The following is a 26132-nucleotide window of genomic DNA, read 5'->3' on the forward strand; positions in this document are numbered from 1 at the left end:
ATATGAACACATTCAATACATTTCATTGTGATTCATATGTTAAATGTCTTATATGGTGCTAATATTAGTTAATTTTTATGTTATCTTTAATCTGAAAAACATACACGTAAAATTTCACAGCATTAATGCACATGTGAATATTTTCCATGTGCTTGATGCCCCCCACCCCCCCAAAACTGAAAAAGAAAATGAAGTGGCAAAAATGGTTTCAAAATGAAATCCGTTTTTAACCCGTTAATATATCCCTTTGTCATGTAAAATATACGTGGCACAGGATACTTTAGCGCACATAGTTGGCCAGTATTTAGCATCAAGGCATAGGTGATAATTTGGGTAGATAGAATGTCTTGCCTTAAACATGGTGTACTTGTGTAAAATGAAATTGATGATTAATTAAAATAATGGTCTCACTTATTATAGTGCTTTACCTGTTCAGGAAAAACCATCAGGAAACTTACTGTTAATAAATACAAATACAAGAAAGCACAGCATTTTCTATGAAAAATTACGAATTACCTATTAACTAGTATATTCGCCTGTTCTTCACATTCAAGTGTGTGGATTTTTGGTAAGCAGGTTTTGATTCTGCGCATTTCAAATTTTTAAAAATTGCAAACTCTTTTAAGAGCAAACGTGACCTCTGAATTCAACTGGACACTGTTCATTTCAATGTTAGCAGGTGTTGTCTCGATATTCCATTTTTAGAACAAAGAAGCCATTACAATCTTGTATCTGTTGATTACAGATTTTTTGCTTTGATAAAAAGCCAGGGTTTATTTTGAAAATAAAAATATTTCATACCAAACATAAAACAAGTCACAACTTTTTTTTCCTAAGTTTTTGGGTATATATAGTTTTTTTTTAATTTTACTTTGTCTTTCAACAATAATGAATCTTAAGCAGCAAAGTCTTTGAATATTTATTTGGAATCATTGCAATTGTGTCATAGTGAGAAAAAGCCTAATCTTTTATATTTACTGACAATTGTGTATACATGCATGAAATTCATTGAATGAAAAGGCCAAAACAATTCATCCATTTCTTAAAATGGATAGTAGATAATTGGCATCTGAATTCCTGACATTTTATTATTAGATAATTTGCATCTGACATTATAAGATTAGTATCAGACATTTTATTAATCCAATGCTCGAGTTGTGTAATTAATTTGAAAGTACAGGCAAAAAGAATAGTTCTGAATTTGTAGATCAATAATAAATCATCATAATACCCTGTACAGTGTTATGTATATAAATTCAATTATCAGGCCATCATGATTCAAAAATACTTCATTTCTGATTAAAAAAGTTATATTTAACCACTTAAAATAACAAAAAGATGGCTGAACAAAATTTATTACATTTTAAAATTGTATCACACAACATATTCTCTTAAATATGAATTAAATGAAACTCTTCTTCAGCTGAAAAGAGTCTTTATATCTAAAGTGAATTTAAAAATGAGGACAAAATTCAAGTTGTAAGCAATGAAAATCACTATTAACACAGATTGGTCAGGATTTAAAATTCTCTTCTGTGGTATTGGTCTGGATCATAATACGAGGTCACCACGACACGGTTTGAGAACTTTCTCCCGGTCAAAGCCTGCTGAGCTTTCTGACAGTCGATGATAGAATTAAACTCCACAAAAATCTATAAACAACAGAATAACAAAATGTTATGCCAAGGATTAATAAGAGGTCCATGGGCCACAATGCTCATCTGAGTCATTATTCTCTTCTTTGTACATGTAAATAAAACTTCTTGTCATCTCAAAATTAAAGTCCAACTTTAGAAATTATTTACCAGAATCTTTCTGGTTTATGACTAATTTTAACCAATTTAAATCAAAATTATACAATTAATTACCCCTTTATGAGGTCAACATGGTTAAATACAGACCCAAGACCTGGCCCACAAGGTGACCTGACCTGAGGCTGCCTCGCAGGTCAGGTCAGTGAGTGAGTCAGATCTTGGGTCTGTATTTCAACATGTTGACCTCATTAGGGGGAATCAATTATATAGATATATATAACGATATCAGAAAAAGCTGTCAAATATCAAAATATCTCTTCCTTTTGGGAAATAGGAAAAATTTATTTCAATATTGAGTAACAAATATCTTAAATGCTTTGGCCAGGTACAATGAAAATCTGGTGCGGATTTTTACTGCATAAAAGTGTCAAGACTGCATTTTTTTGAATTTGACATTCAATGAATAAACAATAAATTTTAGAAATATAGATCTAAAGTATTCTGTATCATAAATAGACAATATACATTTTAAAAGCATATTTTTTTTACGTATAATCATTACTATATGCATTAAGTTTAATTTGAAGGGAATTTTTAATATGATAATTGCTGTAAACAGAAATTGTTGGAGTCATTAAGTTTTAAAGCCTTCTAACAAGCCAATCAAATCTGAGTATTCTCAACTGAAGTATAATAATAGTAACTGGTATGCCAGTGGTTCCTTTATAAATGACACAACCCTCTTCTGTATTTCTTATTATTATCTCCTCTTGAAAAGGGGTGTAACAAAAGCATGCAGTTGTACATTTGACCAAACTTGAATCCATTGTGTCAAGTTTGGTTGAAAATGCCCCCAATGGTTCTAGAGAAGTTGCAAATATGAAATTTTTACAGACAATACACAGAAGATTGACAGAGATTTCAGAAAATTGGGGGGGGGGGGGGGGGGAGGGGCAACTTAAGCCTTTGAGCCAGTGGAACCAAATATTACATCATGATGATAGATCTGTCCATCTTTTAAGTGCTTATAAAGGAATACGGTATGAAAAAAAATTATCAAAAATTAATACAAAGTGAAATAAAATCAAAATACTGGACCTTTCCACATCCTGGCACTTCAACACCTTTAATAGGTCTTGGGACTTCAATGCTACGTACAACTCCGTATTTCGAGCACTCCTCTTTAACATCTTCCAAAATATCTTTAAAAAAAATAAACATCAATAGTATAACTAAAATCAGCATAGTCCCTCTGCAAAAGCAAATTATCAGATAATCTCCCAGTTGACAATTTCTATAAAAATGTAGCCAAATTCTATTAAGAAAATATCTATGCCAAGAGTGATACATCATATTATCATGTATATGATGGACACTCAAGTATAATGTAACAATTCTGATTAAAAACTGCTTGGAAAACTATTGTCCTATGCTTTGTATAAATCTTCAAGTACTTAAGGGTTTGGTTTTGTGTTCATCCAAGTGAAACTCGTACGAAATAAAAATCTCAATATCTTAATAAATACTTCTTGCTTACTCTTGAAAACTGACCTATGACACCTTCCATGGGAAAGCTGTCTTGATATGTATGCAGTTTGATTGTCACTTGCAGTGTCATGCAGCAATAATGTGCATATTACACTTGCAGGACTGCACAGCTACAGGTCTAACAAAACAATAACATGACATTTGTTGTATATGTGCAGATAGTTGAACGTCATGGGTACAACTATTTGTTTCGTTCCTAACAATTCTGTGCGTACTTTTTCCATAACTGTCTGTTTTTCTTCAACTAGGCATGTCCGCCATGCGAAATCTGGGGGCTGCCATTCCGGTATTGAAACCAACTGACTATTTCTGTAATCTGATGTCTCTAGTACCCCGATTACACAAAGCAATTAGAGAGATATTTCGTAAAACATCTCCAGCTATTAGAATGTTTCGATCTAAATGTTTAATATTGTTTATTATAAAAGTAACATCAATGTTTACGTCATATCAGGGAATGCTCCGTCTTCGATTTTACAATGGACAGATAAATTAATACGCGCCCAGTTTTAGCAGTTCCGACTGAATTTAACGTCTGTTATTTCTTTTGCAGGTAAGGCTATTAATTACCTTTTATCAAATAAGCATATTAATCCTACAAATGTGGGACAATGTCATATAATATTGAAAAATATTGCACGAAAATTAAGAACTATAATCACTCAGCGTAGTTTATTTCTGAGGTCTGCCATGCGATATTCGGCTAAAGTGAAAGTAGGAGCTGGTAAGTCGATTTGTTGTGTTTATTGTAATTTATGAGCCTTATCTCAGAAATACGATATAACTCCTAGTATCAGTAATACATTTTGAGTATGACAACGCCTGCGATCTGATGCACATCAATTTTAAAAAGTATAAACGTTATACAAAGGATCTGAGAATTTCCACGTGTTTCTTGCAGACCACAATTTGGTAGCGGGCAATATTTAAGGTTCCTCTAATAAATATTACTATGTTTCAAAATACATAAAGTATTCGTTATTGTATAAAAATATAGTTCAGTCAAAAACATGGTTTCAAATATTATGAGTCTAGTAAAGAACTAAATTTTGTTTTCATTAATGAGCGATTTTTGTGTAAGATCCTTCATTGAGCCTCAGGCACACCAAGTTAAATGTCCAATGACGGCTAAGTGAAGTGGCTCTACGTAGTACACATATATGGTAAATCAGATGTGTTATTTGTAGATCAAAATTTTGATATTCAAATTTTATTACTTTTTGTAAAAGAGATGCAAGTATTATTAATTATTTATATAAATAATTTTCACATAAGTTTGTACTGTATACAAACCATCATTTTGGACTTGGTCCTTCTGATTTGCAGATTAGTGCAGTATATGTAGTTCTCATGGGGAAAAGTAAATTAAGCGATAAAAATTTTCAAGGATGTCAACTTAATTTGCTTATTGCTTGATAGGTAAATTGTTCAATGTTCATCAATTTGATGAAGAGTGCAGCAAAATTGAAAAACAGCTCTTTTTTTTAAAGATGAAAATTGCATAAAGTATTAATAATTAATATTCTCTAGTTGAAATGGTTAAGATTGAAAACTTGAATTTCTGCAGCTGCATTGGTTTCATCAAAAAGGGAGTACAATAAGGGGGTCTTACCTGATCTTAAGTTACCATTGAGCATGCTGAATCAAATGCTACCAAGCATGCATGTTTATTTTTAATTGAATGTTCATTTTATGAAAGTTTTTCATATGCTCAATCAGACTTAGGTTGTTGGTTGCACTTGTAAGGAAGAGATAAGGTGCTGGGGGTGGGGTGGGGGGTAAACCTTGGTATTGATCCATAAATACCATAATATTCTTGTAGAAACCTCTAAGATTTTTCTATAAAATTGAAGAAAAAAAATGAATGTACATGTAGCCACCACTTTATCTCAAAGGTTATTATTATTATATTTTTTTGGAGGACCTGCATTTTAATGGTACAGGCAAACCTTGTTATTTCTATCCTGATGGGACCAATAAAAAAAATCAAGAAATCTGGTATAGTTTGACACATTGAGGTTAAAATGCTTAAAGAAAAAAATGGAAGAGACTTTCAATGAAATATGAAGATAACAAACAATAATCAAATTCAAATTCACATAATTTTGAGAGATGGAAGCAAAACTCTATTCTTATAATGTCTCATAGAAAAAAGTTTTATCGGACACAGTTTCAGGAAATAAATACCATTCAGTTAAAACACTGACACTCTTCAACATGTTCAACAAAGATTAATATTAATATCTAGATTTAAAAGAATTGTTTTTGAACTTTTTTCCTAAAATTTATTATAACTATGTTTACCATGTTTACAGAATGCCTTGTTTCACAAAAAAGAACACTGTTGACAGATATTTTCTCTGGACTGTCAATTTCTGCATTTCATAATCATGTGATACCTGTGTTGGAGCCCTCCCAAAAACCTCCCCTGTAAGGTAAGTTTTATATCCCAATGAAATGATTCTGTAAATTTAATAGACATGTGTATAAGGGTATAAGGTAGGTGTTATAATCACAGTGAGCTGACTAGTCATTTTCATTTTGTATAATTGGATTCAGATGTTATTCTATGTGTACAGAATGAAAGAATGTACAATTTTTATGATGAGAAATATATATGCGGTTGGATGAAAAGAAAGATTTTGTTTAAGTGAATGTTGTGTATGTGTCCATCACATTGTCTCAAGCCATGGTTGGAGTCCGCCTACAGTTTTCTCCTACCCGAGGCTGCTTGAGTGAATTAAGTATCGTTATCATGAATAATCAAACCTAATATGTGTGATGTCATGTTATAACCCAATAAAAGTAATTGTTTATATTGCAGTTGACTTTAATGATAAAAAAAACAACTGTTAGGTAAACAGTGACTGAAAAAAGGAAGTCACATCAGAGGTTATTTTTAAATAATTGAAAACTTCAATCTCTTTTGGAAGGAACTGTTTTTGATCATCTTCTTGTAGCTTACTAACACACATGTCATCATATCAGGTTTTTAAAATTCTGCCATCAAATCCTTACCTTGTCATTTAACCTTCAGATTTTGTACTTGTTTGCTTTATTTCATTATGATCTTGTATGCTTGTCTCATCTACTTCCCAAGGCAAGATGACATGACCATCACTTGGGTTTACCTTAATTGATGTTATTTATGTTTGACCTCTTTGTATACAGATTAGACTCATTTATCTCTATATGGATTAAACTACTCTGATCTACACTAATTGTAAATTAAAATAAGATATATTCAGTCCAACAATCAGTGTTAACCAAGATTTACAATGTGACCATCATTGCTGAGGGATGTGTAGCCTTTGACCCTGAAATTTACATGTCTATCTTTGCATACTTTTTACTTAGTCATGATGTAAAGATTTAACTTTCAATTCAAGTTCCCTCTTTGAGAGTGATCAACAGTATTGTTTTTTTAGTGGTATGTTATAAATTATTTATATTTAATATTTTACAGATTTCAAAGTCAAGGAGATCATTCAAATGACAGAGGGTTTGGTCCATGTTGGTTTGTCTCAACAGTTAATCTTTTGGAAAGCAGTGTTGGAGAAAATAGCAGCAACATGTGAAGACTGTGATTTAGTTTCATATGATATGACTAAAGAAAGTTAATATTTTTGATTTCATAGTTGTATGAACAAATGCTATGAACTTTCCAAACATCATTTTAAAAAAAAGTTAATATGATGACCAAACAAAAATACATATTAATTTGAACTTTCCACGAGTTTACAATGAAGAACATTTTGGGATCTTGATACAGGATATTATAATAGTGTTTTATCTAATTTATTCATATTGTTTAGTGCATTAAATGCAAAAAAATGTTTTAAAGTCACTCTTGTGAAACCCATGCTAAGAACACAGGTCTCAAATATCTTAGAGAGTTATATTAGAGTTATATTGTTAGAATTGAAGCTTATTTATAAAATTATACCTTATATCTTTAAAGAAAGTTTCACAAAAAATAGTCAAACATATACTGGTTAACATATTAAAAGAAATATAATATCCTGGAAGTGATTAAGAATAAAAAAGTTCATTTATCATCCTTTTCTTTTGTTCTTCTTGGTGACTTTTTTACAATAATCAAAGACATTTACATTTTAGCTCATCTGAGCAGAGGCTCTATTGAACTTTTCTGATCAAAGAGTCTCTGGTGTCTGTCCATCTGTCATCCATAAAAATTAAACCCTGAAATAGGGGTATCAAAGTTTGACATGGGAATAGATAGGAAAAAATCATCCTTTAATGAACAACAAGGTAATGATTTACTCATAATGTATGCAAGCATCCTCAAGTAGTGAAGATTCAAGTTGGTCAAAATCATTTGCCAGACTTATTATTATAATAATATTAAAATATTCCCTATTTGTATTTTTTTCATTTTTTTTTCTTCAAATAAATCTGAGATCAGATTTTATATATAAATTGGTAAATGCATGTATACATGTGAAAAAAAAAAATTTAGGAAACATATAAGCCATGTTAGCCATATTGATAATGAAATATTCTCATGTTGTGGAATCAGTTTTGGATTAGACATGGCCTTATGACCCAAGGTGTGGCCACAATATTGGCTCAAATTTGTTTTTATGAGAATTAAGGGGGATAAGAATGTCTTAGAAATCTGAAGAACACCAAGGTAACTCAAGTGAATGTTGTGGGCCAGGCCTCTTATTTAAATTGCCCACTTTCATTATCCCTGCAGATTTTTAACATCTTATTTGGCATATTTTTTAAGGAGAAAATTATTTTTCTAACATTAATTTCACTGTTTTTTTTTACACACCATAGAGTAATATTTTAGATACATCCGGGCTTTCATATACAGTGCTATTTTTAGATCAACAGTGAGTCTCTTTAATTCTATTTTTAACACATTGCCATGTGGTTGGGACTACTTTCATGGCTAACATTTTCTTGTTTAACAAACAAGTATGCATTTAAAGAAATGTACCTATTGTAGTGAGTTTACATTTAAATCAAAGGTTCTTCACAAATAGTTGTAGCCACTTAATTGGTTTAACTATTTCATATTTTTTTGGATTTTTTGGTGCACTACTAAAACCTGTGGCTGCGCAGTCCTGCAGGTGTATTGTGCACTTCATAGCTGCAAACTGCTGCAAGTGTTAATTAAGCTGCATATACCTAGAGATTGTTTTCATTATGAAGATGACATGGACCAGTTTTCAAGTGTTAACAAGGCTTAATTTTTGAGATATTAACGTTTTTATTTTTAGTGAGTCTCACTTGGCTGCACACAAAACCAAACCCTTAAAATACCTCAGTATTATAAGTGTAAGCCCTTGTTGATCTACATACATTGTATATAAAATAAATGTGATATACATGTCTCTACCTTCATATTCCTCTTCATCCTCTAGTTCTTCGGGGACAATCATGTTCATCAGACACAGAACTTCTGTGGGAGGACCTGCTCCCTGGTTCAGGTTCAAGCCTGGAATCTGGAGCTGAACCGGCTAGAATACAAGATATCCTCATTTACAAACAAACCAGGAACAGAATACACTAAACATGAAAACAGAAGAACATCCAAATTTTCTTCAATTCTTAAGTCAGGTCCTCTGAAGAATCCTCTATTTTGTTTATGTACTCTAAATTATTTAATATATTATGTATGACAAGATTTTCATGAGGGAGTAGTAAATATCGTAACTTCTGTTACAACACTGAGTAATGTAATAAAGGTTCCCCAAAACAAAATTACTGTAAATTTACAGAAATTTATGCTATTACAGGCATATTTATTATATAAAATTTACCACTTGAGAGTTCTTTGCACCTAAACTGGCTCTTTGTACAATTAATTTTTTGTCTCCTAACTGCATACCATTCAGTCCTGCACAGCCCTGTTAAAATAAAATATTTATATATCATCGATAATAAAAATACACTGTATTATACATCAAAATAAATACATTAAAAATATTTATACATCATCAAATCATGCACTTGATGCACGCTTCCTTAATTAAATTAATGTAGATTAAGATACACCAGCATTCTTTTCTGTACATCCACAGAAGAAAAGTATACAAGCTCCACAACAAATTAAACTCTGTGTTGATTTGTTTAGCAGAATTTTATTTTCTAGATGTAAACAGGAAGACAAACCTGGTCTGTAACATTGGGGTCTACATATTCACAGAAGGCGTATCCCTTAGACAAGCCTGTGGCACTGTCCTTTACAAGGTTAAAGGCCTTCAATGGTCCAAAAGAGGTCAGTAACTCCTTCACCTGCAACAAAAACAAGGATTCCTCCTAGTCCAGGAAATCAAAAGGCTATTTCAAATAGTTTTTTTTATAAAGACGGTTTCTTTAATTGGACTTATAGTTTTTGTTTAAAAATTCATTCAATAAAATTACAATCTTACCTGCTACAAATTGCACATCTGAAGGTCCTATACTAAACTAGTAATTTCCCCCAGAAAATGCAATGTCTTATTTGCCAGTTTTCAACCAATTTAACCTACCCATCCCAACAAAGCTCCCTGTCCCAATTTTTCTGTTTGTAAACCTTTCAAAACAGACTACACCTCTCTCAAAACTGATGTGTATTTCTGAGGACATTGACTCACTTTTGCCAAGTCGACAGAACCAAACATCTCTCTTTTGCCAGAATCAATTTATGATTGCCTTGTTCTACACCTATCAGTAACTCCACTTTTTACCTTAATACAGGGTTTTGTAGGGGATCTACCTTTTTTCAAAATAATACCCCACGGATCACATACAAACCGAGCAGTCTCTCCCACAATAATGAAGACTTGCCTTTTGTTGCTGATGTGCTTAATTAACCATGGGAGGAGCAACCTCTTCCCCTAGGCTAGGGAACAAAGAGGGGAAGAAAAATAAAACTCTTATCAGTCACGTGATACATGTACATGTTAACAACTGTCAGAAATTTCTATCTTATTATTTGTTTAAAAATTCGACTAAATTTAACAAATTTAGAATACATTAACATATAACCTTTACAGAAAAATCTGCCAAAATAAATAAATTTTTATACCAAAGCTGAAAAAGAATTCCTGTAAGAAATTGCTGAAAAGAAAGTTTTGACTGCTTCTAAGGACTGAAAAAGAAAACCCTTCTCTTCTCCCACCCACAATGCTTTACCCAAGGGCTTTAAATTTCATTTAGAAAAAAAAATTGAGATATGGATGGGAAACTTGGCTGAAAAAATAGATGGGAATTTTCTGACAGCACGGCAACCTTTTTGTAGAAAGTCCAGTCCGCTCAGGACCATAAACAGGTCACCTACGAAAAAGTTAAAATGGTGACCTACAAACATTACCTGTAAAGAGAGACAAGTCTATCTTTTGTTAAGCTTTATACCTGATCCTCATTAAGATAGTTGGGCAGTCCACCAATGAAGATTTTGTGTGGCGAGTCCTGTACCACAGTTGAAACCACTCCTGTCAATAAAAAACACCTAATTTAATACTAGGCCCTTGACTTTAATATCAGTCAAATTTTGGAAAATATGTATGAAGAAATAAGTGCTACCCTAAAGACTTATATATGAACACAGGGACATGCACTTCTCAATATTTGTAAAGAAATCATTGCTTATGATTACAATGCATCTGCTCTACGTCCAGGAGTAGAAACGATTTTAAAAGATATAATGTATATTCAAAATACAATAAGCTTAGCACCAGCTCGGGACCCAGGCAGTTGACAATGATTCTTTGGACAAAACTTACATTTCCCCTAAAAATAACATATATGTACTACACTTAGATCATAAAATAGCTCAGAAAATCAAGATAAAGCTTTATAAGCAAAGAATACCTGGCACATTGACAGAGGGAGTTTCTGCCATTCCTGGGAGAGGCTGATAATCTCGGGGGCGTCTGATTTTTAATGACTGGCCCTGGAAGTTGATACCATCAAAAGCCATGGCCTGTGTAGTTTCATCAACAGAACGGAACTGAAATAATCAAAAACTACATGACTATTTTTTTTTAATAATAAAATTAGAGGTACTGTGAGCACCAAGTCCACAAAATGATACCCCACACTCACATATGAGTATAATGGCAGTGTGCATTTTTTTCTGCCAGAAATCCCAATATATGTCTGATCAAAACCTTAATAGAAGGTCACAATGGCACTATGTAATAAAGATTCTGGATAAGTCTCATATAATTTTAATCAGCCATACAAGAGGAGTTGCAGAAAAGAAATGGATACACCCAATATTATAGAAAGAATGGTAATGTCCATGTTTTGCTATAAGAAAGCTCAAATATCTGTCCGATCAAAGCCTAAAATAGGAGGTGCACAGTTGCACTATGTAATAAAGATTCTGGGGAAGTCTCATTTAATTTTAATCAGTCATATAGGAGGAGTTGCGGATAAGAGATGGATGCGCCCAATATCATAGAAAGAATGTTTTGCTATGGGAAACCCCAATTATGTGTCTGATCAAAAAAACAGGAGGTCACAATGGTGCCATGTAATAAAGATTCTGTGAAAAAGTGTCATTAAATTTCATTCAGTGGTATATGAGGACTTGTGGATACGAGGTGCTTACCCCTATTTGTGTAATGGACAGACAGAGACGGACACCCCCATCACTATACTACCTTGCTTTTAAGCTGGGGGTATAATGAAATTAAAATATTGATGTACCAAAGCTGTTTGAAACAATCAATAAATCAACAATGTCCTAAAATAAAGAAATCAAAAATTTTACCCCACTGTTAAACATAAAGCTCAAATTTGAATTACTGAATTAAACAGTGGTCACATTTTTTTTTTTTTTTGTATAACACTCTATAAAACCAAACCTCCAAGAAGGCAAAGTTCTTGTCAAGATTGATTTGGACAGCAATGACTGGGCTTCCTTCAGCCTGAGCTAATCCTGTCATCTTCATTTGGTGATTAAAGAAATCCATCATTGCTTCCTAAAATACAAAGATGAAGCAATCAATCCCAGCAGTATTTTAATGTAGTTACATTTTTTTAACATGTCCTGACCAGCTGACAGATACCTCAGTGACACCAAATGGTATGTTGCCCACATACAGTCGTCTAGCCTGTCGGCTGATAGCACTGCCAGCAAAGGGAACTGTTGTATTAGTCAAGGCTACATTAGGCACAGATATAGCCTGTGGAATTTGGCCAGCACCTACAATCATATGAATATACAATATATAAGTATTACATGTATTTATGGTATACTAAACTTGCAAGAACTATGATATGTTTCAAAGTGACATCTATAAATAGAGCTGTTTACTTGAATTGACACATTCATATGTACTTCTCACTTTGCATAGCTTTATACTGCATTGGTGACATATGCTCAAACCCAGCAGGGGGGACATCCCAGTATTTGTAAGGCTTCTTCCTCTTTCTGCCACGCTCCCTTGATCGACTAACATAAAAATGATGTTTTTGTCAAAACTCATACAATGATTTCCTCTCATACATAATAACATTATGTGCAAATACAAAGTATAAAAAAATTGAACACAAGCACTTCCTAATATATATGTATAATTACAAATTAATTATTTTTTGTGCCTTACCTTCTTGATCTTCGCTTTCTTTCCCTATCCTTAGATCTGGATCTTTTCTTTTCTCGACTTCGTGATCTCCGACCTCTAGAACGTGACCTTGAGCGCCTTCTGTTGCTGCCTTTGTCTTTTTCAATCTCTGGTAGACCAAAGAAAAAAAAAAGATTATTGTTTCACAACTAAGTTATAAAAAGGTAAAGTTCACATGATTAATAGCACATTGGTTCTATGTGGTAGTAAAAAAAGAGAAAAATCACTTTCTGAAACAAGTATGTTAAAACAAAGATAGACAGACTGGATATAACTGAGATTTTTTCTTGGAATAGCATGTGCTCCCGCAGAATATGGGTACGACTAATTACATTATAACACTGAAATCAACATCCCCCCCCCCCCCCACCACTACATTAGCATAAATTTTCTGATTTAATTTGTCTTTAAGAGAATCCAGGATTTCAAGTCATTCACTGCAGTTCTGAGGTTACTTGAAGACAATCCCTTCAGAAGGCAAAACTCTAACATTAACTTTTCTAGGCTTTAGTCCAGTGGAACTAGTGCTTATTAACTTTTACTAGTAAGTAGGCATTTTTGTTAGTCCATCAAAACAGGGAAACATGAATATTTTGTAATGATTAAACTAAAAATTAATAGTTCAATGTACTATTTTTACTTTTCTTTGAAATGAAGAAAGCATTTACATTAAGTGTTTTATTTCACAAACTTTTTGAAATCTCATGATCAGCATAATGATTGCAAGTGCTCCTGTCAGACCTTGTTCCCTTTTCTCTTTATTACACTCAAGATGTGTAACATCTTTATTCTAAATCATGGTTGCCAAAATGTTTTACTTACATTTGATCAGTGTATAAATAAGAACTGAATTGACTTGGATTTTTGTAACTACTCATAAAAAAAAAGGAAAGCTAAAAATACATTCAGTGTTTCCCAGCAAAAGTTGCTGAAAATCAGACATGATAATTTATTTATGTTGTTTACCAGAAATTTTATTTGGTCTGTTCAGACCAATCAGCCACAGATTTTATTAGTCCAAATGAAAATCGTATTACTTTAAGTATATTAGTCTGAGACGGACTAATGTTACTGTCGAACCCTGGGAGGATTACTCAACATTGCAGATTTAAGCATGATTAAATTACACCACCTGCAAATAAATGTACTACAAATGCCCAAATGAGAGTTTAAGTATTCCATCTTGTCAGTGTTGATGCAAATAAATCAGTGCAAACCACTCTGTACTATACCAGGTCCAGCACAATCTCTTGATTTAGCTATATAGCTTGAAAAAGCAATATAGCTTTAATAAGCTATTCAAAATAGCTTGATAAAGCTATTTATGTGCAGTTTTTCAGAAAAATGTTTTTTGTAAGAAAAAGACAAAAAGTCGCAAGTATTTGACTATTCATATATGTACTATGGGCTATCAAAACAACAACTGAAATCAAAGATAGTTCTAACATTGTAGCATTTGAATACTTTTAAGCAAAAGATGAATTTCCATTGTTTGAGTAACTGTACACTACCTTGTGTGCGTTGAGGCATGGATAAGTATGATTTTTACATTCATTATTTTCAGAAGAGTTCAAGGTTGAATATTATCACTGCACCAAGGTGCGACTTTTTGTGCATGCTGAGAAAATGACACATTTAAGAAAAAAGTGTGATAAAATAGCTAAAACAAGCTATTCCGAATAGCTTAATAAAGCTATATAGCTAAATCAAGCTATATAGCTTTATCAAGAGATTGTGCCGGACCTGTATACATTTAAAACTGTCTTCCAAACCAGTAGGCACGACCAATTGCACACCTTGTGTATTTATATTTTGCAACGTTCTGATAAAAAAAAATCAGGTGCCCGTGATTTGAAGCTGTTTAGTTAAAACGCAGATGAACATGGAACAGACCTATTCTCTATTGAGAAGTTGATGGCTCGTTTTAATACTCCCCCTCAACTTTTCTACGAAAGGCCTAATAAAAGCAGTTCAGAAATTGACTAAATGAAGAACCAAAACCGGGTCCCACTTCGAGCGGTGTTTTAGGATTGATGCATTATCATAGACATATATTGGGTGCACAGATGTTGTTTTGCAATGGAAATGCAATTAAAAATGCCGATTCTGCTGACTTAAAAAACATTCATCACGGTAGAACACTTACTTGCGATATCTGTGTCACCGGATTCGTTTATTCATTCAAAACTGCGTTTGAACCCGGTTGACCTACAAAAAAGTCTAAAACTTTTTATCCGGATAAATTGGATTAAATGTTTCAGTGTTAAATAGTTATCCGGAGAAATAGTTTTAGACTTTTTTAGAGGTCAAACGCAGTTTTGAATGAATAAACGAATCCGGTGACACAGATATCGCAAGTAAGTGTTCTACCGTGATGAATGTATTTTAAGTCAGCAGAATCAGTATTTTTAATTGCATTTCCATTGCAAAACAACATCTGTGCACCCAATATATGTCTATGATAATGCATCAATCCTAAAACACCGCTCGAAGTGGGACCCGGTTTTGGTTCTTCATTTAGTCAATTTCTGAACTGCTTTTATTAGGCCTTTCGTAGAGAAGTTGAGGGGGAGTATTAAAACGAGCCATCAACTTCTCAATAGAGAATAGGAACAGACCATGATTCCAAATATGTGATAGTTAACATGCCGGCATAATATATATAATTTAAACATGTATTCAATCAATTTGATGTAGTTTTATTAATCATTTAATACAATAAAACTGCATCAAGTGAGAAACAACTACGTGGATTTTATCTGGCTTAACTTTTAAAAATAAAAAAAGTATATGTAAAACGTTTGTGCTACTGCTTTGATGGTATGCATCGATCTGTCCAGTCCTAATTCTTTTCAAGAAAATTTATGAGAAAATCAGTTATTGCTCATTTTTTCAATTAAAACAAAACATCTGTGATACTAACCAGACCTATTTTCTGCAAGCTGACGCTCAAAATCTTGAAAGTCGTTATCGCTCATTGCGTCCTTGTTCTAAACAAAATGGCGTGGCCTATTCCCTATTCCGGAAGCGCGGTGTTATAACAAAAAGCAAGAACAATCCGTAGTTTCCCGGTAAATAGTACGGCATACCAAACGGATCTTCTCAACTCTGCAATAATTATGCCCCGTAATCGAAAATTTGGGGGCATATAGTTTTTGGCATGTCCGCTCATCTATCTGTTTGTCTGTTAATCTGTTTGTCCACAAAAAATGCAACTTTGCCCATGACTCTTGAATTGTTGGTGCTAGGATTGTCAGTGGCGGATTTAAGGGGCGCCCCCCTAAAATTGTCAAAGTTAGCATAAATCATAGTTTCGTCGAGAAAATGTAAAAATGTCCACTCGGTAGACCTAATTTTTACCCTACAAAATCTCTAGAATCCAGGAGCTTCCGGGGGCTTCGCCCTGGGCCCCCACCAGGGCTTCGCTCTGGATCCACTGGGGGCCTCAAGGCGGCCCCCATCTTGAGGCCCCCAGACTCCCTGCCTACTTTTGGCACCCCCTCTAACTTCAATTCCTGGATCCGCGCCTGGTTCTCATACTTCACGTGTATTATAACATGTATAATTCCTTGTGACAAGCCCTTTCTTTGATTACCGTCATATTTGACCTCTTTGACCTTTACCGTGGACTATGACTTACCTTTTCAAAATTTTACCGAACTTTAACCTTGGCCATAACTTCTGAACGGTGCTAAGGCTTTTATATTTCACACGTGTATTCCATGTGACCATGCAGACATCGATTTCTCTGGATACGAACATTTTTTATCTCTTTGCCTTGACCTTCAAGTTTGACCTATTTTTGAAGAAAACTTTAACCTTGACCATAACTTTTGAACGGTTTGTGCTTATATACTAGTAAATATAACACATGTATACTCCTTGAGACAATGCAACATCCTACTTAGGGACTAAGCACAAGGAGCACACGTTGGGTGTGACCGTTCGGCAGAGGATGCTCACTCCTGATCCCACCTCTGATGTTTTGTATTATTTAAAGGGACTTTTGAGCTTGAATACTGCGCTATCTCCATATATTTCATCTATAAACCACAAATCAAACCTGTTCATTACATATAAGTCAAAGTTTCTATTTATGAATTGGAAACAAATCAATGCATATTCATGTTCATCACCCTTATATAGACTTTGAAAATTTCTAATTCCCTTTTTTTCAGATTTTTTTTCTGGCCATCTAGATAATATACTCCTTGGATTATTTCCTTTACAGATCAAAAGTCAGACCCATTTTTACAAAAGTTATGACCCTTACTTTCAAAAGGAGATGGGCGAACATAGCGTACACAAAGCCTATAGCTTCTGATATATAAAAATCACGTTCAGTTTGTGAATTTAGTATTTAGAGTAAAATTTTCATTATTGAAATTTACGAAATTATGATAAAGAAAACTTTTCTGAGGCAAATTTTCTCGGCAAAATTTATTCTTTTATTTAAAAAAAAAATAATGTGGTATTCGTGAGGTTCGAACCCTAGCAAAAAAAATCCTGAGTATCATTTTCTTTCGAGACTAGCACGCTAACTACTAAAATACACAAGTCCTGATGAAGAGCGGCATTTAAATCATGTTTGTGATATGACCCTTAATGGACTTTCAAGTATTTCTCGAAAAGGGGCGAATGTTGTGTCATAAAAGTATATTCTTAAGGTATAATGGGTCTTTGCTCCATATTTTTGGTAAACAAAAATTGTATATATTTATGCAAACTTTGAGGATTAACTTTCAAAAAAGTGGAGCGAAGACCCACACATATCGAAAAATAGTGTTATAGTATGAAGAAATGACTCTTTTTGCCCGCTTTAGTGTGTTTATAATATTTCAAAGGCAGATAATTTCAATCTTTGAGAGATTTTTTCAAATTGTTGAGATTTTACTTAAAGTATATTTTAATGTTAGATGAAATATCAAGGAAAATTTTGATATAATTGAAATTTAATTTTTCACCTTCATGTTTGTCACACTATAGGCTTTTCGCTCGTCATGTTCACCCATCTCCTTTTTAATTCTTCACCGTTTTGGATCTTTTGTTGCTTGAAAGTGATCACCATTATAAGCAGCTTAAGTATGCTCACCTTGTGGTATAGACAAGAGGCACACATTGCTCACCTGAGTCACTTTAGCCCTGCTGTTCTGCATCAGATTTATTCCTATGTAAAATTTTGATTTCCTATTGTGGTCCCACCCTATAAACAGGGGCCAAGATTTGAACAAAAATTAATGAATCAAATAATTTGAACAAATTACAGTCTACCTTCCACATGTTTCAACTTCTTTGTTCAGTGGTTCTTGACAAGAACCACAATCTTGAGTAGTATATTTCAATGTAAAACTTTGATTCTCTACTGTGGCCCAACCCTATCCCCAGGGGACATGATTTGAACAATTTAGAATCTTCACTACCTCATAAAGCTTTCAACTTTTCTGACCCAGTGGTTCTTGGAAAAAAAAGATTTTTAATGACCCCACCCTATTTTGCCTTTTCTTGTTCATCTCTCCTTGGAAGGGGGGGGGGGGGGGGGTTGGCCCTTCATTTGAACAATCAAGAATCTCCTTCATCAAGGAATGCTTTGAATCAACTTTGGTTAAAATTGGCTCAGTGGTTCTTGAGATGTTGAAAATGTGAAAAGTTTACAGACGGACAAGGCCAGACAATGGGTGATAAAAAAAGCTCACCTAAGCTTTCAGCTAAGGTGAGCTAATAACAGATTCCAGAAAACAAAAGCAGTATTATATTTTTTGAGCCATTTCCACCCACTTTTTTCACACTCTCGGAAACTTGCATGTCACGTGGGGTATTCATGTCACCTGGACACATACTAGTAGTTTATTAATGAACCTTTCACAATAACTACTAATCCTGCAAATACCTTGTCTACCTTGGTTAATTCAGTCTCAACATACAATTACACCTGGGTTATGGGCAGAATACAGTTCAATAGTGCGTTTAAATCTCATCGATGTCTTCTAGGGCTGATCCTCTAATTTAGGGGATCATACTAAAGTTGAACTTCAGTATCTCGAACACTGATATCTGGAATGCCATTGATATGTCAAAGTGATTTGGAAGTCCCAACCACTTATTCTTTAAGTTTTTTACCCTGTATATCTCATATCCTAGGATATCTGGAAGTTTTTTCTCGGTCTCATTGAGTTCCAGATAACGAGGATTGACTGTATAAATAGCATACTATTAAGTACTCTAGCATACTCTGTTTAGTAGGGCTGCAGGTAATTATGGGGGTCAGTTATATAACTATGTATAACGGGTAATTGTAGCTGTAAGCACTATTTCCTGTATAATAGTTACAAAGTAATATTTTACACTAAATAGGTAGGCATGGGTTCCCAGGTTATCAAGTAACTTTTAGTGTCCAAATTACTACTACTGGTGCAAGTTTTCCTCCCACTCCAATGAATCCAAGCCAAAAGGAGGTATCTGCTTGTATCTAATTAACACTGCACAAATTTTCTGAATCACTGCAAATCAAGGAGCTCATAATTTAATGTTTTTTAAATTTTTTATTTAAACAGATGGAACGTTTTCAATGAAACTGAATGTCCAATGGTTCCACAATCTAGTTCCAGTTCTCAGCAGCAGTGCCACCCCATTCTGGAGCACCAGAAGTTGGGGCGGGGCCAGAGGCAGCTGCTGACCAATCATCAGTGGTGGCTGACCAGTCCTTGGTGGTGCCTGAAGGCATGAAGGACTGAGGCTGGGCTACAGGCATGGCCTCAGAGGCCCAGTCAGTGACCTCCTGGGTTGGGAGTGGCTGTGTGGGGATATCACTTGGGGCCCATTGATCCTGACTCTCATCCTTCACAGGTGCTTTTTCAATAGCTCCCTGTTCTTCCTTTTCAGCCTACAATAAAAGAGATTATGAATATTCCATACTAACAAATAATCATGTCCATATTAAAGTAACATTCTACAAAATAATACACATTTTAATTCTACACTAACACATATAAAATGAACCTTACATATCAGTTTTCTATACTGGAAATGCTCAAAGATTGCAAAGATATGTAAATACATGTATTTTTATGAATCTAATCCTCATTATTATTACTTCCTTTGGGTATAAATGTACTTTTATGTTTGAACTTAGTCCTCAATATGATTACCTCCTCTGGGTCTCTGTAGAAGTACAGATCCACCATCACATCCCATGGGTGGTCACGGCTGATGGTTCCACGCAGACGCAGAACTTCACGAGCCAGCAGCCACCACATCAGACCAACAGAGTGTAAGCCCTGTACAAACCAACAAATCCTTAAGTTGTTGTACATTTATAGAGTCATAATCAGCAGTCTAGTGAAATTTCAACTGTTTTACCTTGTTATTGCAGGGAATAGCAATGTCCACATATCTAAGCGGGGAGTCGGTGTTGCAGAGGGCAATGACAGGGATATTGACGTAGGAAGCCTCTGTGACAGGCTGATGGTCAGTGCGGGGGTCTGTCACAACCAACAGACGAGGCTCACGGAAAGCAGCCTGTTAAAAGTTAAAAATTAGTGAAATCACAAAAATATCAAAAGTACAATCAATGTATTAAGGTCTCAGTCAATTCGGATATTCTATTTTTGTACTTGAATCTGATTGGTGAAGGTTCCTGGTGTGAAGCGACCAGCAATGGGCGTGGCCCCTGTGGCAGATGCAAACTTCAAGACAGCACGCTGACCATATGGCCTAGCCGAAATGACACACACATCTGCTGGGTTTTCAATGGCTGCAATGGCACGTGCAGCCAACAAAAGCTTTTCCCAAGTTTTTCTTAGGTTCAGAATGTAAACACCTACAAATCATATATACTTGTCTTAAATATATATATATATATCGAATAAATCAAATAAAATTGATTTTTAAGTAAAAATCAAATATTTCTTGACTAAAATCTTTAAACATAACACATACCATCAGGCTTCCTCTTGAAAACATACTGTTCCATCTGGTAGTCAACATTTGTGGCTCCTAAGTGGGTGTTACAAGCCAAAAACTTTGTAATATCTTCTTCGCCAAGGGCGAGTACATCTAGTCCTCCGGACATCTTAGCAATGATCTGAGTTACGGCGATCACCCTGGGTAACAAATATGCAGAAAATAAATATATATATTTTTTGAAATATGCATACTTCCATCTATTGAAAAAGTTTTTCTTATAAACATTTCTGTAATAAGTTGGGTACAATTCCCCCTGTTAGCGAGTTAGTCACTATAGCATAAGTATCCTTCTATTGCACTATTGAAGGATTAAAAACATCCCTCAATGGCAGAATAAATTTGCAACTTCTCATTATATATATATATATATATATATATATATATATATATATATATATATATATATATATATATGTATATATATATGTATATATATATATATATGTATATATACAGTTGAACTTCGTTATCTCGAACACTGATATCTCGAATACCATGGATATGTCGAAGTAATTTGCATGCCCCAACCACTTATTCTTTAAGTATTTTACCCTCGATATCTCGAATCCTCAGATATCTCTAAGTTTTTTCTCATTCCCTTCGAGTTCGACATAACGAGGTTTGACTGTATATATATATTCGCTATTCCTGATAATATTTACTATTACTAAAAAATAGCTTATGGCTGTATGAAGTGCAAATTTTCACCCCATTGAGAGGTGGATGGTAAATGATGATTTCTCCTTTTAACAAATTATTTATAAATTTTTAAATATGGAAATATTTTTGTGCTAAAAGCTAAGGGTGATATGTTTACAGAATTTTGTAAACGTTTAAATGAACAGCAGTAAGTGAAATGTTACCGTTTAAATGGGAGAATATTTTGTGTTGATTTTTTATGGCTACTTACTCATGAGTCACAGAACACTAATTTAATACTCTATTCTTTCACTTTTTAGTAAGTCTGAGTTGTTATAACTATTTATTTGTTGGTTTTTATGACGAAAGAATATGAAGCGCAGAAAATTCATTCACTTTCTATACCGTCACCCAATATTGCATTAATAGTCTGTAAGGGTGTGCAATATTACCGGTATATCGGTATATTGCGGTATGACCCACCGCGATAATATATCGCGATATAAAAATCATATACCAGTATTTCATGATATTTATAAAAGTATATAAAACCTCCTTCATTGTAGAAACTACTGAAATAATACTTGTAACTTCCTCAGGCGTTTTCAATCTTGTTAAAGAACCAATGTTTAAAAAAAATGCAGTGGTGACTGGGCTTAATACTTAGTCAACTTTCAGAGAGAGAGGGGAGAGAGAGAAAAGGATTTTCATTCACTGTTGTAATTTTAATCATCTTACTTTAAAATAAAATTAATTAAACTTCAAAATTAAATTAATACAAGGAAAATATATAAAATCCATTTTTACAGGGTACCTACACGAAAACACAGGAAAATATGTCACAATTTTTCTTTAATTTATTCTGTAATCACAATAAAATTTTCAAATAAAGACTGAGATAAAATGTTTAAAGACTATATACAATTATTTATTTCAGCTTTAATTTTTTTTCCCAATGTGAAGATATTCCACAAAAGTTCATTTTGTTTCATTATTGTACCTGTTATTTGATTACTAAAAGTAAAGTGTAATTACTTGCAATGTTTTATTTTCCCCCTTAAGCATGTTAAGTCTTAATAATAAACTCTCAAAGTCTTTGAACTTGATAGCATTTCAAAGTTTCTGCTCAAATTTATTAATGATAATGAATCTACAATAAATCGCAATATATTGCAATATTCAAAGTAAAATATTGCAATATATTGCAATATGGTTTTCACATGCAATACCCAACTCTAATAGTTTTTTTGGCTACATATCAGACATAGAAAAAGCATCGTCAAATTAAACTTGCAAAGATGGATCTTTAAATCCCAGGGTTCGACATTCATGCTCGTCACCTCGTCATTTCCACCCCTGATTGATTTTGGACGACCTGATTTTCAGTCTGACTCGCCCAAATGACGAGTTGGGAATTTTCAATAATTATGTTTAATATTTTAAAATAAACTTTATAAGGCCTTGAAAACATTGTTTCCTGTAACCCGACCGGCCCATTCAGGTAATAAATAATAAATAAATAAATAAAATCCCATCCTACTAATCCTTGATTTATTGGGAATATTATTTATGAAACAAACATAATTTTTTAAAAGCCTAATTAGCATTCTGATTCTGCTTATGAATATTTGTTGCTTGTTTTCTTTGTTTGATAATATACTGGAAGACAGCTTTTGATTTTCCAAAAATGCCTGGTTTACATTTTATAATAGCACAACCTCTGTTATCTTAACAAATTTTAAGCAATTGCACATTTTTGTTTCTTTTGATATTTTGTTCGGGCGACCTGAAATTCATTCAGGCAACCTGAAATCAGTACCAAGGTTGCCCAAATGGCGAGACTAAATTTTAACGAGTGTTGAACCCTGAAATCCTGAATTAAGTATACTGCGATCTGCTTACTGCTTTTCATAGACTGGTGAAAACATATTATATTTATCTAATCAAAGTGAATCAAGTTTTATACTTGGAAAATGAAAGAAAAAGTGAGCAAGCTCACATACCCCACGCTCCCTCAAAACTCAACAATACAACACGTAATGAATGGCACAGTGCATTTTAAAAACGCAGTATAATTCAAAAGGGGCATTACTTGCAAAAAATCATCACATCAAAACTTCTAGCATATAAGGACATTCAAATCTTTGTATGTTACAAATTTAATTGGGCTGAAGTTTCTAGATAATGGAATCAAAATTTCTTGGTAATATACAAATCTATACATTATTTCTGAAATACCTACAAAGTTTCAGGAAATTCAGTGCGGGAGTTATGCTGACAAACTCTTATTTAAATTCCTCAGTGATTTCAATTTGTTAATGAGTGTAAGTCCATGAAGTAGTCATATGAATTTGTTTATATACTGTACTTATGAAATTATTTAAGGCAAAACACCAATTTGAAAGGGGGGGGGGGGGGAGAACTATCCAAGATTTTGTGAGTGTGTGTGTGTTAAATCATTAATATTTGATCTCAAAATCAATAGGGGTCTTTTAAGGTCATAAAATATTTTACATAAAATTTCATTACAAAAGCTGATCCCAGTGGATTTCCTTATTACCTAGCTGGAAAGTTTCTTCAATAATAGGCAAAACTCTTAAGGCAAAAATAATGGAATCGTAATTTCCTGGTAATATGCACATCAACACACTGTGTCCTAAATATCTGCAAAGTTTAACAAATTCTGTGCAGTGGTTTAAGAGGAGTTGTGCTGACAAACTGTTCATCTCTATATTCAAGATATGGCCAAAATCTTAGTTGAAAAGTGCCGAAATTCCCGGAAAAATAACGGAATCAGAATTTCCTGGTAATATGCACATCTACACATTGTGCCCTAAATCTCTGCAAAGTTTGACCAAATTCTGTGCAGCGGTTTAAGAGGAGTTGCGCTGACAAACTGTTCATTCTAAATTCAAGATATGGCCAAAAATCTAAGTTGAAAAGTGCCGAAATTCCCAGAAAAATAATGGAATTGGAATTTCCTGGTAATATGCACATCTACACATCATGTCCTAAATATCTGCAAAGTATGACCAAATTCTGTGCAGTGGTTTAAGAGGAGTTGCGCTGACAAACTGTTCATTCTATATTCAAGATATGGCCAAAAATCTAAGTTGAAAAGTGCCGAAATTCCCAGAAAAATAATGGAATTGGAATTTCCTTGTAATATGCACATCTACACATTGTGTCCTAAATCTCTGCAAAGTTTGACGAAATTCTGTGCAGTGGTTTAAGAGGTGTTACGCTGACAAACTCTTCATCTCTATATTCAAGATACGGCCAAAAATCTAAGTTGAAAAGTGCCAAAATTCCCAGAAAAAATAAAGGAATCGGAATTTCCTGGTAATATGCACATCTACACATTGTGTCCTAAATCTCTGCAAAGTTTGACCAAATTCTGTGCAGTGGTTTAAGAGGAGTTGCGCTGACAAACTTCATCTCTATATTCAAGATATGGCCAAAAATAGTTGAAAAGTGCCGAAATTCCCAGAAAAAATAAAGGAATCGGAATTTCCTGGTAATTTGCACATCCACACATTGTGTCCTAAATCTCTGCAAAGTTTGACGAAATTCTGTACAGCGGTTTATGAGGAGTTGTGCTGACAAAAAAAACAGGACTGACGGACTGACTGACTGACTGACACACTGACTGACTGACTGACACACTGACTGACGGACGGGTCAAAAACATTATACCTCACGCAACTTGTTGCGTGGGGTATAATAAAATCATAATACATTGTTAGTATTCGCTACTAGGAAATCGGAACTAAATATGTTAGATGGTATTGGGTTTTAGATAGTTTTGTTTAATAACATGTTTCTGGTATTGATTAAAACAGAAAACAATTGTTTTCTTTGGTAAATATGAAATAAAACAACTTATTTGTATTTATCTTTAATTTTAATAGACATTGGTAATGACTTTCGTGTAAACGTTTACTCAATTTGTAAACGTTTAGCGTATTTAATTGAAACATCGCCTTTTACATGTGTAATCGTTTCGCCCTTACTAAAAGCTCATATAAAATTTATAAACTTGTAGATTATATATATGGTCACAAAAAAAGTGAAAACCTTCTATATTAATATTCATAATATCATAGTACAAGATAATTGATTGAATTATTTATTAAATTGAAATTATTACCCCCCCCCCCCTTTTCAATTTACAGGGTTCCATTTGCTCCCCATTGGATCTAACAAACTTGGGTCTGCTTGCATGTTCATGGTTTTTTTTCTGCGCACTCAATGCATGCAATTTTCTCTTGATTGAGAGTGATTTTCAAGTTGTAGAGATGCTCTTGCAAATGGGCAATTGTGACCCATCTGAATTCTGAAATCTTTTACAGAGAACGTAAGAAGGGGGGGGGGGGTTCCTCACTTCAAGTAAATTCATGAAATTTAAACATGGAATTTCTTTTATTTAATATAGCAATTACAACCATTTTGCTTAATTTTAAATAAATACAATGGATTTGATTAAATATGAGGAAAAAGAGGGAAAAACACTTCTTCTCTTACAATAGCGTGCGATGCCAATGGAGTGGGACATAAAAAGGAAGCCCAACGTGTTTCGGGGTTTACATATTTCCGGTTTTTGTACTACGAGCCCGATTGATGAAAGTGAAAGTAG

At 33.7% G+C, this 26132-nt stretch overlaps 3 protein-coding genes across 4 annotated transcripts in view; 1 reads left to right on the top strand and 2 right to left on the bottom strand.

Moving 5' to 3' along the window:
- The window catches only part of LOC133199523 (ubiquitin-conjugating enzyme E2 D2B-like), a 236971-nt gene that overhangs the window by 3841 nt on the left and 206998 nt on the right, over positions 1 to 26132 (top strand). The gene's annotated exons all lie outside the window — the stretch shown is intronic.
- Positions 896 to 15911, bottom strand: LOC133199517 (splicing factor U2AF 50 kDa subunit-like). Of its 2 annotated transcripts, none has more exons than XM_061335327.1 (12): positions 15804 to 15911; positions 12878 to 12992; positions 12617 to 12723; positions 12338 to 12474; positions 12134 to 12250; positions 11133 to 11271; positions 10674 to 10753; positions 9450 to 9572; positions 9098 to 9184; positions 8674 to 8794; positions 2853 to 2956; positions 896 to 1652 (listed from the first exon to the last, which is right to left on the bottom strand). In XM_061335327.1, exons 3-12 carry the CDS (start codon positions 12645 to 12647, stop codon positions 1521 to 1523), a joined length of 1071 nt encoding a protein of 356 aa, XP_061191311.1. In that variant the 5' UTR covers positions 12648 to 12723; positions 12878 to 12992; positions 15804 to 15911; the 3' UTR covers positions 896 to 1520. The 2 variants fall into 2 exon arrangements, with proteins under 2 accessions (XP_061191311.1, XP_061191310.1); XM_061335326.1 differs by having other exon boundaries at positions 12878 to 13004; positions 15819 to 15907.
- Positions 19415 to 26117, bottom strand: LOC133199519 (small ribosomal subunit protein uS2-like). The gene is made up of 6 exons (XM_061335329.1): positions 26021 to 26117; positions 20831 to 20994; positions 20506 to 20711; positions 20252 to 20410; positions 20041 to 20169; positions 19415 to 19775 (listed from the first exon to the last, which is right to left on the bottom strand). The coding sequence occupies exons 2-6, from the start codon at positions 20961 to 20963 to the stop codon at positions 19491 to 19493; spliced, it is 912 nt and encodes a 303-aa protein (XP_061191313.1). The 5' UTR covers positions 20964 to 20994; positions 26021 to 26117; the 3' UTR covers positions 19415 to 19490.

This window comes from Saccostrea echinata, unplaced genomic scaffold (genome assembly GCF_033153115.1).
Source record: "Saccostrea echinata isolate AGI-Se365-2 ecotype Australia unplaced genomic scaffold, CSIRO_AGI_Sech_v1 ptg000034l, whole genome shotgun sequence".
In the NCBI taxonomy this organism is placed as follows: Eukaryota; Metazoa; Mollusca; class Bivalvia; order Ostreida; family Ostreidae; genus Saccostrea; species Saccostrea echinata.